General features: G+C 44.8%; 1 protein-coding gene across 1 annotated transcript in view; it reads left to right on the top strand.

The window, feature by feature from the left end:
• The window catches only part of Dnm3 (dynamin 3), a 431,287-nt gene that overhangs the window by 156,777 nt on the left and 257,208 nt on the right, over window positions 1–17,302 (top strand). The window contains exons 13-14 of the mRNA XM_048810033.1: window positions 6,493–6,579; window positions 11,482–11,552. Coding sequence (XP_048665990.1) covers window positions 6,493–6,579; window positions 11,482–11,552 — 158 coding nt within the window. The remainder of the gene's footprint in view (window positions 1–6,492; window positions 6,580–11,481; window positions 11,553–17,302) is intronic.

Genomic DNA, 17,302 nt, shown 5'->3' with positions numbered 1-17,302 from the left:
CTGCTCCTCGTCCCTTGCTCCGCTGCGTCCCACGCCTCGCTCCTCTCTCTCTCTCTCTCTCCTCCTCCTCTCCTCCCTCTCCCTCTCTCTCTCTCTCTCTCTCTCTCTCTCTCTCTGTCGGGGCGTCTCTGACACTGGGGCCTCGTTGTGTGGGCGCCTCCTCCGGCTGATTCTAAGCTCTTTTCAAAGAAGAGCCGTGTCTTCTGCCTTCCTCTCCCCAGACCTGGAGCAGTGACCAGCCCAGGTGAGGAGCCTTCTGTCAATACCTGGTGACAGCATAATGTCCTCAGCTACCCTGACGCCAAAGCAGCGCCTGCTTGGTTTTAAAGAGGACTTCAGTCACTCAGTAACGATGACACTTGGGCAGATTCTCCTTTAAGCATGTGCCATTTATTTTTGCTCATTTTGATGTTCTTGGTCTGGGCTTCCTCAGAGCCACCTTGAACTGTTGAATCTGGTCCACTGAAAATCTTCTGCAGGGCAAAATATTCTGATTAGTGTCGAGTATGGCGAGCCTTTATTATTTGACATTTTCTGAACACAATCCATAGAGAAGGAGATTATACAATTTATTGTCCAACACAACATATTTTTGAGACATAAAGGGGACGTTATTAATACTTTCACTGGCATAAGAAGAATAATTATGCCAGCCTGCCTGGATAATGGGAAAATGTATAACTTTTCCAGCTATATTGTAATTTCTCTCTCTCTCTCTCTCTCTCTCTCTCTCACACACACACACACACACACACACACACTTACACTTGAAACATTGTTTTGATTTACAGCTCATGTTGAATGCCTTATGTGTAAAATCTTTAAACGTTTTTTTCCTTAAGCCACATAAATAAACATCAGGGAAAACATATGGGATTTATGTACGTTCAAATAACAAAGCACAAAGCTAGACTTCTAACCCCGGGGAATGCATTTCTTCTCAGATATTTTCTCACTGCTGCCTCTGGGGCCCTGGAGGACAGACATGGACGCTGGAGCTTTATGAGCTATTTGGCTTCACTTCAGGGACATCTCAACTTTGGAATTGTCCCGGTGGGCGTCGATTTTCAGCTGCTTTTCTTTACCTCCTCTTCTCCAGGACAGCATCACAGGGTCCTGAGGTTCCTTTAAGGAAACACAGAAAGGAACATCTTGTTGTTTTTCTCTTTTTAACCACAGTTTAGCAACTGTGCCATTTATTGGCCTCTTGGGAAACCACATTCTTGGATTGCCATGATACCAATTAATTAATCCCCTCCACCCCCATTTAAAAAAAAAAAAAAAACAGTGTTGCAAGGAGAAAAAAAAATACCTTAGTTGGCTCTTAGAAACAGAGGCAAGGATTTTCTATTAAAAAGAGCCGTTAGAAGGATCGCGTTTTGCGGCATGTTGGGTACGGAGATTTCCGGTTGTGAAGACACACAACCAAGCAGTGGATCCCAGGTCCCTGGCAGGCTTGTATGCCTGCAGATCGCGCCTCTTCTCATCTATAAGCTCTCTCCTTTTCTGTGCCTTACAACTGTGCTGCGTCCTCATTTCTTCAGCAGGCGAGCACACAGCAGGAGAAATTTGCCCTCCTCATTGGTAACGGTGCAAGCTACCTGCACGGTCACACCCTGGCTTCCTTCAGGTCTCTGTCCAAAGGTGCCCTCCTCCAAGTCTGATTTCTATCGATAACCGCACGCCCCGCTCCCTAGCCCACACATGCAGAGCACACCACTCTTCATCTACCTGCCAAGCTGTATTCTTCTTCTTGGCACGTTGGACTCTCTGAACGACCCTACTCGGGTCTCTTGCTGCCCTTGTTGCTGGACAGGACAGGGAGTTGGAGGCTGTCAGCTCCGTGGTAGTAGGGGTTGGCCGGACAAGCTCATGGCTCTCCCTGCAACTCCTGGAACAGCCCGGTGATCAAGAGCAATTATTGAATGAACAGTTGGCCCTTGTCTTATTGATCTGGCAGGTGGGTGTCCGTTGGGCTGAAGCAGGAAAGAGATGGCCACATAGCACCACTGCATTAGGCTCTGTTGGAAGGTCTGATTGACATGCTGGCTTTTCACTCTGGAGTGACTAGTGTTGTACACCCCCAGCTCATGCTGCCCATCCAACTGGCTGGTGCTTCCTTGCCTTGTATGTAGTCAATGCCTCATGTCCTAGCCTGCAAATCAGGCTGGTTATTAGTATTTGAGCCTTTTATTGAGTACTGCCAGGAATTCAGGCCTGGGACTTGATTTTAAAGGGATGTTCAAGTCTCACCTTTTAATCTCACAGTTCATTAAAGGGCTGTATAATGAATCCTTAATTTATAATTCACCATGTTCTCTGTTTTTCTTCCTACCCTCTGATTTTTCTTTTTCCATTCTAACTGCTCATTAATGTGTCTACCAGAGGTAACTTGGGAAGAGAGGAGATGGAAACCTTGCAAGACCTCCAGGTGCCGTTTTGACATGGTGTCGAGCCATCCTGACCTACTGGATGTTTTCCGGATTACCTAAGAGGAGAAGACTATGCCTCTTCTGACCGCTGAACAGTTTTATTTCACCCAAAGTTGGACTTTCTGTTTTTCTTTCTTAGCACGTGCTAAGTAACACTGAAGTCCTCCTCATGGCCCTGTTTAAAAGTCTTTCCATCCTAGGCCTCATCATTCCTTCAGCAGTTGTAGAAAATATTTGAGGTCTGGAGCTTGGGGATTTGCCCGCTTGGAGGAGGAGGACTGACCCTTTTTCTCTCTCTGTCTGCTTTACCCAAGCCTGTCTAGCTGGGACCTGGCTCCCTTCCCCTCTCTGCCAGTCGCACCCAGGTCTTCCGGATACCCCATCATGCCACCCCTGTGTGATTCAGAACGTCGCCATGTGGCTGGCTCTTGGCTGAGCTGCTCCTTGCCCGTAGTCCCGTATCATGGCCGATGTGCTGTGTCGGACAGTTTTCTCATCTCCTGAATAAATCCATTGTTACACCCCCACACAAATGATTCCTTGGGGGAGGCTGGTGGGAAGGTCCAGTTCATGGAAAGGGGAATAAAATGACTCGTAGGCCTTCATGAGTATTGTAAGCGTTAGTGCTCAGTTTGCAGCAAGTGGGCGACACTTGAAGACTCACAGCTTTTTGATAAACTGAGCCCCTGTCTCCAGTTGTGCTAAGTCTGGCGAACGCGGAGGTTTTGTCCTGGTTGCAGTCTCGCCTCTCAGTGACGTGGACCTGTGAGCAGAGGTGGCCTGTTAGCCTGAATGGCTGCTTGAGGCACTGAACTAGTTACTCTGGAAGCTGAGGAAATCTTTCCTGGGCTCAGGCCTGTTCCAGGAGCAACCTAATAGCTTGGCTCTTAAGATCCAATTAATAGTATAAGTGCTTAAATTTTGTTTTATTGGATAGAAATATCTTTGAAGTAACTGTTTTTTCTCTAAAGAAAAATGTGGCCCATGCTTAAATTTTTATATTGAAGTCCCACAAAAATAATGATATACTACCCTAAATAACTTAAAGTATTGAACGCAGTTAACGGTTGTTACAGGGCTACTTTCCCTCAGAATATACATCATTAAATTCTTCTCCCAGAATTCCATATTTAGGGTCGTGATTCCAAAAGTCATAGGTGACATTGCTTCGCCACTGAATCTTCCTTATTGTTTAAGAACACTCAATTGATTTGAACAATGAGCTTTTTAGAAGTTATTTTCCATTTAACCGACGTACAGTTTGAGACTTTCACTACCGTGAAACTCCCCAATGAGCAGCGTGGCAGGATTCAGCTACCAGACCTATTAGCACAGCAAATGTGACTTTTAGCACAGCAAATGTGACCTATTAGCACAGCAAATGAGACTTTCACTACCGTGGGGTGAACATGAACCTTCCTGTGGCAGGTTTAGCCCTTCATGTCCTCAGTTTTCTCTTCCTGAAATCTACTTCTCGTGTAGGACTGTTGATCGGGATGATCCACCTGCTGCTCAACCCTGTAAGGTTTTAATGTCGGGTTCTATGACACAAACTGAGCCTAGCTGCCCAGTGAATGACTGCTGGGATATAAATTTAGGAATAAAAATCTTTTTAACCAACAGCAAAGCCACACAAGCTGGGCAGGGCCTCCTGTCCAGTGGACTAATGAGATAGTGGCAGGTAGCCTGACCAGAGATCACTGCGGGTCAGCAGGACCCTCACCCCTCTTCCTATCTTAAGAACTGGGCTTTGCTGGAGAGCCAGCTGTCAAAACCAGCGTTTCTGAATTCTACCCGCCCACGACCCTTTCCAGACCAGCCGGCCAGGGCCTGTAACTCGGGGGCTGCCTTTCAGCGATGCCTGGTGTGACGTCTGTGTTCTTCCTCCATGAGGGCACTTCTTGTAACCTGTTCTCTCTTTCTTTGGTTCCTCTTAGGGTTTAGGTTTATTGACTTCAGGTGGTTCAGTGGGAGGTGCAGAGTCATGGACTTGGGCAGATTTCTCTCCTGGAAAACCTGAACCCTGGGTTGTAGAGAAGAGGTGTGCATGTACACACAGGCACACATGCAGACAACATGCACACGGGTGTGCACACATGTGAGGACACACACATGCATACATACCTACACACGCACTCACAAACCAGTCCTCTGCTGGGGCCTGTGGCTGGAGGCATTCTTGGAGACTGTACTCTCGTCATTTTGGCCTTAATGAGGTTCATGTTTGGGCCTTGGGTCCTTCAGTTGTCAACAGTTTCTTTTATATTGCCATATTTAGTGGTTTGATAATAACCTCTGTGATCCATTTCCTAAATGTTGAAGGCACTGCTCTTCCTTGGTGGATGGTGCTCCTTGCATACTTACTTCTCCACGACTCTGGAACAGTGGGCTGTTACCCAAGAGCAGGTGTCCCAGGAAAACCTGGAACGCCTCTGAGTGCAGAGGAGCAGCCGCTGGCCGTTGGTGCCAGATGTGCCACCCAGGTCTGCACTCAGTGAGGAGGACTAGTGTGGATCCGTTGCCTCCCTCACCAGGAAGGCTTTCCTAAGCCCCACAGAAGAACATCTGCAGGATGCTCAGAGCACCAAAAGGGGTCTGGGGTGGCAGAGCTTTTCTGGGGAATGCTTCCAGAATGGGAATGGATTTCCATTTGCATTTTGTAATGATTCATGAAATAAACTCCCCAATGAGCAGCGTGGCAGGATTCAGCTACCAGAGAGCCGTTCCTTCTTAAGGTGAGGAGCTGGGGCCTCCTGGCGAGAAGCTGGACTGTGACTTTGAGGTGAGAGAGATAGCTGGGTTTCTATATGTTTATAGTATTACTACAGAGGTACTCGATATCCATTTTAGAAAATACCAAGGACTTAAAGTATGGAGGACTACAAGTGTGCATAGTTCAAAGAGTTATCACTGTTAACCTTTTGTGGAACTTGTGCAGATATTTTTCTGTGCACAGACAACAGATTTGCTGTGCTAATAGGTCAAGAGGTCTTGCAATTACAACTTTTCTGTGAAGTTCTGCAGTTTGTTGTCATGCCTGGTTCTAACCTTTTGAAATTTGAGGAAATAATCCGTGCTTAAGACCTTTGGGACTCTCAGGTTCTTGGGTTGGATTTTTTAAGGAGATGAGGGGGCATGGTGGGGTGTGTGTGTGTGTGTGTAATCACATTATATATGTGATAGCCTGATTTTTCTTAGTGTTGTAAATACTGTCATTAGATATCATTCAAAATATGATTTGAAATGGCCACATCCCACTTCATACATGGATCTACCTTAGTTTATTTAAGGTCACTAGGTATGTAGGTGGTTCATAGTTTTTGTCTGTCTTATTGCTATTCTAACTAATGCTGTAATAAACGTCATTATCAATTTAGCTCCAATCCTGTGAAGAAAATTGAAGTGTGTGTGTGTGTGTGTGTGTGTGTGTAAGATTCAAGATCTTTTTTTTTTTTTAATTGGAAGTTTAAGTCTCTCTGCTACTTGAAGTTAATAGAGAAAAATATAAAACCCCTGTGACTTGAGTGGAAACCCTGGACCCACCGTTTTGGTCTTGGCAAGTTACGTAACCTCTCTGTGCTTCATTTTCCTCCTCTACAAAATGGACTTAAGAATTAGATCCACTTCTTAGGATTGTTGTGAATATTGAACACATGCCTAGCACAGAGCCTGGTGTGTGGTGAGCACTAGGTAGACGTTAGCCTTGATCCTTTTCCTCATCTCTTCCATGTTCTTCATCCCGGAATCTGGCTGAGCGTCACCTCTGCAGGGCACAGTGTGAGGTAGGGTCTAGGTTTCTGCTTTCCTTCCAGGAAATTGCTGCACTGGTTTTGAAGTGTCCGTCTCCTCTCTGATGACGAGGTTGCCGCCCATTATGGTTTTGGGGGCTTCTTCTATGACTCTGCCCTACTCTTCTGCAGGAGTTCATGAGATGTCACCTTTGCTTCCAGAATTCTATTGAGCGTCCCTCTGTAAGAAGGCGTGATTGCCCTCCACTTCTTTTTTGGTAGTACGACTTCTTGAGTTCTGTATTAACACTGAGACCTGTCTTTCCTGACAGCTGGCCAACTTCCCCAGACTTTGTGAGGAAACGGAAAGGATCGTTGCCAACCACATTCGTGAGCGAGAAGGGAAGACGAAGGACCAGGTGAGGGGGAGCCTTCTGTGGTGGGCAGGGCCCTGCGGGGTGTTCAGGCCCTCTGCAGAGTTGTCGGGGGTCTCCAGCAGCTGGTCTAGCCTGCCACGGAGAAAATACTAGTACACAAAGCCACATAATAGTTATTTCTATTTTGAAATACATACAAGCTTTAACTCTACTAGTATCTTAAGCACGTTAAAAATATAAGCAAATATAATGACTGCCGAAGAAAGAAATTTAAAAACGGCAACAGGAGCTGCTGTTTTTTTTTGTCCTCAGCACTCAGTGATCATCGTGTGCGCCCCGGGGACATACACATCCCACTTTGAAAATTGCTAGTCCAGAAACATACCGAGTTTTTTTCTTCTGAGACGGGTTCTTAATTTTGAATGGGCCCACATATGGGCTCCAGGATATTCATAAATGTCTAAAATATTATGCCAAGCGTTCTTTATTAAACCAAGAATAGCCATAGCTTTTCATCAACTTAGCCATGGAAACTATGATTGGAAAAAAACAAAACATTTCAGAACTGCACTTTTAAAAATTTCTAACTATTTGTAAATGTATATGTCAGGAGTGACCTTGAAATTGTCTTCTAATCTGAGCTCTGTGATTTGGAAAAGTTGTTTTTAAGCAAGGATAATTACATTAAGGTAGTGAAAGACTATAGTAAAATAACAAGTTCTGTTTTTTAAAAAATAGAATTATTAACTATCTCTACTCAGGAAGTTTGTGGGGAATTTTTTTTTTTTTCAAAATTAAATGGGTTCTTGTGTGAATTGCCAAGATCATTGTAATGTCATATGAAGCTAATAAAAAAATTAAATTAAATTAAATTAAAAATAAGTAAAATCAAGGTATTGTGTCCATCTGCAATTAAAAAATATTTTTAAAGTAAAATACAATGTAACAAGCTTTAAAAATAGTGACAACAGAGTCAATAAACCTAGATGGTGGTGTTTAAAAAAAAATTAAATGGGTTCTTGGTAATTTATAAAATGATATAAAGGGAAATCAAAGGTTTCTAACACCCGTTCCCCGCATGCGCAGTGGTGGGTGCTTGGCTGGGCCCAGTCTCCTGCCTCTCACGAAGGGCGCTGGGCGCTGGTCTTCGATCTCTGGAAACCAATGCAAGTTAGCAGTGCAAGGCTTTGCGACTCTTAGGGACTCTTGGGCAAATTGGGAGGAGGAGGGGAGGGATGGGGAGAAGCAAGCAGGCAAAACAGGAAGGAGAGCCAGGGAGCCGGGCACAGGCGCAGCCAAGAGAGGAAGGGGCTGCCCCGCCAAGGGGTGACCTTGAGACACTGTGGCTTGGGACTCACTGCAGCTCCTCTTTATCATCGTGCTTTGAAAGTTAATTGACCAGTATTGATAGTTTTCACTTGTTTCCCGGCTTTCCCACTGTTAGGTAGCCGCAGTAGCCCCAGGGCCACAGAATGGGCAGTCCACTTACTGGAGGTGATCAAGGGGCTGTTAACTCAGGAGTCGGTGACGTCAAGCATGGGACCTGGCTTCTAGCCCCAAGCTGGAGATTCTGTCCCCTGCCCCCCGTTTAATGTCTTGGCCACTGTGGGACCAAGAAAACTTGAGTTCTTCAAAAGCCACTCTATACCTGACCTTAAGTAAATAAGCCTGCTTTAATATCTTTAGTCCACAATATTCAAATTATAATATATCCTGCGTGAAGGCACATTATAATTTGGAGACCTTATGTCAAAGGAATTTTGAGGAAAGACTATGCAGTTATTATTTTAACCATCTTCAGGGTCATAGCCAAGTCCATTGTTGACTTCTCCATGTGTCATGTTTCCGAGGTTTAGTTTTACTAAATCAACATCCTCAAATTTAGCATTTTTCTGGAACAACCAGATCCCAGGGCATGAGAAGCGGTTCCCAGGCACCATGAGAAGGGAGAGAGAGGTGGCAGATCCAGGACTTCCCGAGAGCAGTCCAGTGGGGACTTGGTAGCAGCAAGACCCGGGAGTCCCTGTGAGTTGGGTCAGAGGAGGGGCTTATAAAGTCAGGACATAGGCGACTTCCAGTCAAGTCAGGAGGTGCCTGCATTGTCTGAAGCTAGCATTCAAAGCCAGGCAACGGGACTTCTATTTGAATGTGGGACTCCATGTGGCTTGGGCCATGTGATGCTTTTGAAGAATGTGGACAGAGAGTGGCCTGTCTCTCCAGCCTCTGCACCTGGACTATACTGAGGCACTATTACAGTTTTCTTTCTTTTTTAAAAAAATAGAACTATTAACTACCTCCATTCAGGAAACTTGGTGTGTGTTTGTGGGAAATCTTTAAAAGCAAGCAGATGGAAACCATGAGTTTGTCTATGAGGTGTTTTCTTTCTTTCTTTTTAAAAAATATTTATTTCTTGGTTGTAGTTGGACACAATACCTCTATTTTACTTATTTATTTTTATGTGGTGCTGAGGATCGAACCCAGGGCCTCGCACATGCTAGGTGAGCACTCTACCGCTGAGCCACAACCCCAGCCCCATGGGAGGTGTTTTCTAAGCAAAGGTTTTTGGAACATGTACTGTGCCGGCCATGCTGAGGGTTTTCATGCAAAAACTGCCCGTTGAAGTGCTGGAGTTTGTGGGTGACCGCTTCTACCAGGAGTAACTTCACGGTTCTTCAATAACTGTGGGTGGAAGCGCCGTGAAAAACTTTGAGAAAGTGAAAAAATGCTGTTTTCCTTTTCATCCCCCACATGTGACCTGGCCCTCTTCCTGGGGTGAACTCAGACTCCCAATTTCCAGGAATATGAATGAGAACAGCCATGGCTTTCATGTTTTCCATTCTTTTCCTACACTGCAGTCCACGTGAGTGTGTGTGAAAGTCCAAGGTGCACACGGCAGCCTTTGGTTATGTTGAGAATTGTACGGATGTTTGCTCCTTATGGTGGCAGCAACTTATTTGCACTTACTACCTCTTATTGGTACAGAATCCCTGCCAAACAGGTTTGGGAATATGATATTTCACAGACCCCCGAGGCAGTACTACACTTAGTGTGATAACCGCTCCTCCTCACTCTAGAGTTCCCTTAAAGAGATAAAACAAAACTGTATCCAAGGATATGAAGCTTTTTATGCAGGTGTGATGTTATTGATCAATAGCCCATATGCCTTGACTTTATTTTTGGTAGTGGGAGTGGATTCAGAGTGATCTTTTCGTCTGTTTTTGGCAGCTCCCTTACGACTCTAGTAGGATTTGGTCAGATGGCCAGCTGAGATTCACTACAAAAGCAAAGCCTCAGAGCCCAGAGCACTGGGTGCAGAGTCAGAAGCAATAATAAGTAGCCACGAACTAATTATATGGGAATAAATTGCTCCTTTCAAAACAAACTGTTCTTCAAACTTGGTAGATAGCTATGAAACTAAAGCCACAAACATTTATTGGGCACCTATTGCATGTATCATGCTAGGTCTGGGATTAAAATAGTGAACAAGACCAACATAATCTCTGTGTAGAGCCTACGTTCTTGTGGAGCAGATATGCACTGAACCAAAAGGTGTGTAAATAATTAATCACATTTGTGGTGCAGCCTACGTGTGTGTTATTTAACCGTGGTGTGGGATGGAGAGGCAGAGGTCTTAGGAGCAGGGAAGACTCCCAGAGCATTCATTCTGTCTGAACGTTGAGAACTAAGAGCCGTTACCCTGATGCCTGCAGGGGGCGCCCTTCAGGAAAGCAGCCAGCTAATAAGCTCCCAGAGGCTCTTAGGTCTTTTCCCTGTTTACAGGTACACCCTCTTGCTAAAAGTTTCCAGTTCCTACGTTCCCCTCTTCTTCTCTCTTAGTTCCTTGCCTGCCCTCAGAGACCTTTCAAGTCTCTGAGAATTTGTGTGTCTCATGATCAGAGCGTTTTCACGTCCCCTGGGTCATTCTTCAGTAGGTTCCTCACACGTGTTGACTGATGGCCCCCGATGTTGCAGGCGCTGACCTCGGCTCTGGGGATGTCGCAGCAGCCACATCAGCTGAGGTCTGCCTCCCAAATACAGAAAAAAAAACGCTGTCACCGGTAGTAGTAACGCTACGAAGGAAAATAATATGGGGCACAGCAGAGACAGGGTAGGAAGAATGCAGTTCAGAGGAAGGGCAGAGAAGACTTCCATGGGGAGGCAGTGTGGCAGGGGCCTGGCTGGCATTTGGATTTGATCATGAAGCCTGTTGACCTCCAAGAGGTTCTGTATTTATTTGGATATTAGAGTCCTTCCGATCGCCTAGAGGGAGCTCAAAGAAGAGGAAAACCCAGAGATGGTGTAGTGTATACACCTTGCCTTTCTTTTGTACATTGTGCCTGCGTCAGGGAATAGAACAGTTCCAGTCTGCTAAGGTCCAGATGGCACGTGTCTGTAAACTCTAATGTCATTCTCTTCAAGTGCGACTCAGACTTTCCTTTCAGGTAGACCCCACACGGTGCATGTGGTGGGATTCATCGGGCGGCACTCCTACATGCACAGAGCACAGTTTGCGAGTCTCATTCCCCAGGACTCTCTCTTTTCTTCCCCTCCTCCCACCTCTGAACTGCTTGTTCTCCTCTACTGATCTCCCTTCCTTTATTAGTATTTCAGATGTGCATTATGATCATATGTAAGTAGGGTTCATTGTGATGTATTCATACATTTATGCAGCATACTTTGGTCGACTTCTTTCCCCATGTCCCTCCCCCACCCAACCCCTTCCTCTACTCTGTTGGTCTCCCTTCTATTTCCTTAATATAGATTATTACCTTGCAAAATTATGAGTCAAGTGAAAAAAAATTAATATTACCTTTTCTAATTGAAAGTTCCCTTTAAAAATTCAGTACAGAAAAATAATTGATAAGCAATAATTGAATTTAATATATGAGATGAATTTAATTTTTGAGATGGGTTCCCGCTGAAGTGTTTCCCTTTGACTTGCAGGTACTGCTATTAATTGACATTCAAGTCTCCTACATCAACACCAACCACGAAGACTTCATCGGCTTCGCAAAGTACGTGAGTGAAACACGTGATTGTCACGTGATCTTCCTGCTGGTTTGTCCACATCACCCACTGTGAATTTCCACTGCAGCTCCCCACCTTTGAGAGTATAGTCTGTATCAAGATGACCACTGGGTCTATCTGCTTAGGAGGGCTGAGGTCCGAAACCATGGGCAGGGGTGTTTACTCTTCTCCCTATCAGGTACCGCAGTTGGCTCTGTTATGCAGAATCAGAATTCATGTGTATTTTAGTTGCTTATTATTTTTGGATGATAACCTGAAGTTTTTCTTTGAATTCCCATAGATAAGCAGTAACCGATGCACATTTAAAATTTGGGAACACTTCCTCACATTAGTTTGAAATATCAACTAAAATTCACATGATGCAAACTATTAGGAGTTCCCTAAGTCAAAACATAGAGATCTTTTTAAAACAAAGCAAACAAATAAAAAACCCACCCACACAACTGTTCTTTTGGAACTTAGACATGATCTGAGTTGGATGAACATTCTCTTTTTTTTTTTTTATATACAATGTATATAATTTACATATGTGTGTCTGCAAATTGCTGTCCTGTGGACAGTATGGTTAATTATCCAGGGCTGAATATTCATCATGCAAGACTCTGAATTCACTGTTTTTCTTGCTTATTAATGGATTCAGTTTCTGTTTGATTTAAAGAACTTTGATTCTAACTCTAAAATGTGTTCAGACATCAAGTGTTTGCAACTTCAAGTATATAAAACAGTCCATTTTGGGGCTGGGGCTGTAGCTCAGTGATAGAGCACTTGCCTAAAGTGGGTGAGGCACTGGGTTCAATCCTCAGCACCAAATAAATAAATAAATAAAGTTATAAAAAATATGTTTAAAAACACAATCCATTTTATATAAAATATAAAATAAAAGTCTCTGTCCTTTTACTTGAACTGCACGTTCAAGAACAGGGACAAATAAAAAGTAAATTAGTTTGACATTATGTTGTTTTATTTTATTACACCCTGACTTAGAAGACATAGACCATGTGACCTGGACTACACAGGGGCCTGAGAAATTTACAGGCATGTTTCAGGGAGAAAATTCCCAATTACCCAACAGGAAATTACCCCATTCTAATCCAGGCTGCAGTGAGGCTGGTCTAGCTAGCGTGTAAATATATTTTGCATCCAGCGGCTATGACTGGAGTGGTGGATGAGTTTCCCTGCCTGTGTAATGTGGGTGAACTTGCTAGCACATGGCAGCAAGTGCGTTTTCTGGTCCAGAGGGCCTTCCTGCCACCCTGCCCACCCATCTCTGAGTGGTCATTTCCTGCCCAGGCACTTCACACAGCCCTGCCCTTCCCTCCCTCAAAGCCCCTCCCCCCCCTTACACCCCACTGCAGTAAGCATCCGGGCCTCCAGGTCTGGAAGGTGCAGCTGAGAATTCCCCCCAGGTCTCCTCAAGGTCAGCGGACTCCAGGTAACCTGGGCCGTGCTCCACTCTAGTTTGTATTGGGGGAAAGTAAAGAAGAAAAAAAAAAGTTTTTGCTTTTCAGGAGCTAAGCTGAATGCATGTGAAATTTCCAACCGGCACATTCTCCATTTACTTTACTTGCTTCTTGGAGGAGTTTAAAAGACAAGTCCTCAAGTCGTTTGGAATAAGAGGAGTGTTGCCTTTAATGTTGATTTTTATAGACGACAAACACCAGCTAGATTCATACAAAAACGTAGCAACGTGAATGCAAACTTGGCCAGGTAACTTCAAAGTGGAAAGGATGTTGCAGCGCACCCTGGCGGTAGCCGGCTCCAAGGGGGGAATATAATGCCTTAGAAAGATTCAGGTTTTGAACATATTAAGCAACCATTGCTAGAATTTAAATTTCACCCCTATATACTTCTTGAAACTCCCCACCAGATTATCTTTTCTTTTTCCTTTCTCTTTTTTCTTTATTTCAAAAGAGATGGGTCAGAGTGTTATTTTTTTCCCATTGATTTTTTGGTATTGTCTACCTCAGAGACTGTTGTATTTCAATGTTATGTTGATTTCTAGGCTACCAAAGGCATATAACTTTTAAAATTTAATACTGTCAAGCACAGTCTTTTGATGCAGCCTCTCTGCATTTCAGGGGATTTTTTTTTTTTTTTCCAGCAATGAGATGACTGTGAACCTTTATAACATTGGTGAGAGAAAAAGCTGCTTTGTTAAAACCACTCTAGAAATCCGGCAACTTTGGGTAGTTTCTTGTCTCACCTAGACCCTCTTTACAGAGTAGATCTGGGAGTCAGCAGCCCTGGCTACATTTCCAGGGTTTGCCAAGGTGCCTTGGAGCCTTTCTGTATCTGAGTTCACTGACCTGTTAGATGGAATAATAAACAATCCCTGTGTTGTATACCTTTCAAGATTGTTAGAAAGTCAAATTAATGAGTTATGTAGTGGTTCTTTAGAAAACCGTGGTAAGCTCTGTGAGAGTGAGTCAGTCTCTTCACTCAGAGAGCCGTGCGTGTGCACACACACCTGCACCCACCGCACACAACACTCACCCCACATGAATCCCGTCATTGGATCTTCATTTTACATTGTAATGAATTCTATGATGACTTAGGTATGGTCACTATGAAATATTTTCTAGTTGCCAATACCATTGTCTCCAAAGACAAGTGTTTTATTTTTAATTAACATGTATCAGTTGTGTATTTTGATGGGGTTCATGGTGGCATTTCAGCCTTTGCATACAGCAGGTGCTGATGAAATACAGACCCACACCTCCTGGTGGTCCCTACCACCGGCAGTGTTGTGCCCTAAGACGCAGAGATGAATGTTCTTTCCATTTGTGCACTGACTTGGCGTACATTTCAGTGTGACGTGGGATAATTACAAAGATGAAGAAATGTTCATTTCAAAATCACTTTGAGGGGTTGTGGTATTTTCTGGGCTTTTAAAAATTAAGAAAATATGGTTGTAGCTATAAATTTTAAAGTTGGCAGAGATGCTGTTTCCATCAAGGAAGAGAAGTCAAGCCATATTTGAAGACAATTATGTAAGTATTTTTAAGTTCCAAAGATAGAAAATTAAAGTCTGGGGTTGAGAAAACTTAGCATTTGTTTCATGAGATTTTTAAGGAGTTGCCAAAGAAGAGGGGGGGCGGCCACCTCTCAGATTTATTTATAGAATGGTGGCATACAGAGTATTTCACACATGTGATTTTTTTTCAACTGAATGACTTTTTTTTTTTTTGTACTAAATTATTTAGGAAGGAAAACAAATTTCTAAACTTAGGTTAATAGAATATTTAGTTTCCTCAGTAGTGTTCAGAGTATCTCAAAATTCTTCTTGCTACTGTAGAATTAATTCTGCCATGTTGAATATGTGGAACTTCTTTTTCCATCTCCCTGTGGTTTGTTAAACATGAACCGTAAAATAGGTACCATGTGTACCGTGTCCAAGCAGGGTCTGGTGTAGGCTTGCTTTGGAATTTCCTGCTTTCTAAACTTGACCTTTCACCTGTAGTATGGATGTAAATAAGTTCATGATTTCAGGGGAAAAAAAATGAACTTTCTGTCATTCTTATGGGGGAAAAACCCTAAATTATATTTTCTTACACAATAGATTATTTGCTATTTAAGAAAATAAGAAGTGGTCCAATCATTCCTTCACTCACTTCCCAGAATTCTCAGTAGTTTGGCAGAGCTTACTAGCTAAGTGCCTTGGGAAGTGAAATCTCAAATTCCAATGCTCTTCTTCATTTGTGCATGACCCAGTTTGCCTCCTGAATTACCAAGTGTGTGCCATCCAGTGGTTTAGGAGCAAGAGGGGCCCTGGCTTTGGGCTCTTAACATAAATCTCTCCCCCGTGAGCGTCAGCAGCGGGCGGAGGTCTGGTGAGTAGGTCTCCACACCTGTTTTCTCACAGTGGAAATGATACAGGGTACACATTTCAACTCTTGTTATGTGAGCACCATGGAAATTCCGTGGGTGACAGTGTTCATTACCTCTCGTCCCTGATCCCCTGGAATGCCTCTGCTGCCCTTGCACCAAAGGGCATGTATTTGAACCTTGCCACCAAATTCCAGAGCAAGCTTGGTTTCCCTCTTTCCATTCTTCTTTGATGTTTCCCTGACACAAAATGATATTCGATCATAACGGCATTGCTGGTTCTTATTTGTACGTGAGGCTGTTCTCTCTTATGGAATCAGAACTTGGGCATCGGAGTATACGGGATCCTTCTTTTGAGCCGTCCACATTTAGGACTTACATGCACGGTTGCTTAGCAGGATCCTCACCAGGTAGCAGTGCAGGCGCCAGCAGCCTGAAAGGACACTGCAGTGTCACTCGTTCAAATCAGTCACAAATTCCAGAGTTCCAAGCACCATTCTAAAATATAGACGCCCCTCTTCGCATCTGTTGTTTCAACTGCATCTTCAAAAGGAGTCTGCAGAGATGAGGGATCCTTTTCATAGGCCTCCAGCTCCGTGAGAGTCTCTCCCATCATGTTTGGCCGGAGACTTCACTAATTTCTTCCCTCTGTTTCCGTTTGACTGGATGGGGGCCGACCTGCCTGTGATGGGTTGTGTTCTTGGGATCCCCAAGCGTTCATCATCTTTCTTGGGGTGATAAAAGAGAATCTTCCAAAAGATTTCTGTACCCTAATCAACTTTACCCAATGGGACACATAATGGAAATGGTTCAGAACCCGTGGCACAAACTGCATTTGGCTAGTGGTTGAGTGAAATGTGGCTGGTGAAATGGAGGAAATGAAGCTACAGTTTAGGTTAATGAAAGTCCTGCCTTGGCCGCTGACCCTGACTGCCAGCTGCTGTGTTGGACAGCCCAGCTCTGCAGAATGGGAGGGCAGGTGGCCGCGCTTTCCTCAGGGGCCCGACTTCTCTGATGGCTTGGTGGTCGCCTACAACGGTGGCTCCTAGAAGAGAAAAAGGAGATAAGTCTCGTGGCTTCTGTGAAGCGGGCCCCGGCACTCAGGGAGTGCAGTCAGCTTTCACCATGCAGAGCAGAGGCTGGCCCTTTCCTCCCTCTGCCCACCCCTGAGGCTGCACGTTGCTGTTTTGCTAGTATTTTCTCCATTGTGGCTTCTCCTGAAGTTTCTTCTGTTTCCAAGTCTCCTGACCAAGGGAAGCAAACTGGCAGAGAGAGGCAAACACTGCGTCTCTCGGGGACTCTGTCTGTGACCCACCCGAGCCCCTCTGAGTTGGCTGAAAGTCTCTGCTCCTTTCTTCTCTCCACCTCTCCCCCTCGTGGCCTTGTACAGTCCAGCGTCTCCCACGCCACTCTACCGAGAGGCTTTTGTCCAGAGAAAAGAGTCAACCAACGGACAACCGAGCCCTTCGTTGGCATCGTTAGCCACACTTGTTGAAGAGACGTGGGACCTTGTGTCTGCGGCCTCCACTCTTCCTGGGCCTCTGCTCCTCCTTAGTCTCCTCTTTGTGCTGTGGCCTCTGCTTTGCAGCCTTCTTCAGGAGCCATACACCTCTGCCCACACTAAAGGGCGGTGTTGATTGGCATCCTTCCCTGGCCCTCTTATCTCACTCACGGCCTCTGCCGGACCAGTCTCACCACTCCAGCACTTGCGTCGCCCACTTCCTTGGATGACTCTGGGGCCGGCTCTCCATCCCAGACCTAGCTCCTGGACTCTGCACCACCTTCAGCTGCCCACGGGCCTCTCCACTTGTGCACTTGGAGAAGCCTCGACCAGCATTCCCAAACCAAACTGGCCACCTGCCTTGGTAACTTCCACCCCCCCCCCAGCCGCCCTGTTCCCACCTCCACACGC

This window comes from Marmota marmota, unplaced genomic scaffold (genome assembly GCF_001458135.2).
Source record: "Marmota marmota marmota unplaced genomic scaffold, marMar, whole genome shotgun sequence".
In the NCBI taxonomy this organism is placed as follows: domain Eukaryota; kingdom Metazoa; phylum Chordata; class Mammalia; order Rodentia; family Sciuridae; genus Marmota; species Marmota marmota.
Note: the sequence above shows the minus strand (reverse complement) of the source record. Positions and strands in the feature narration are given on the sequence as shown.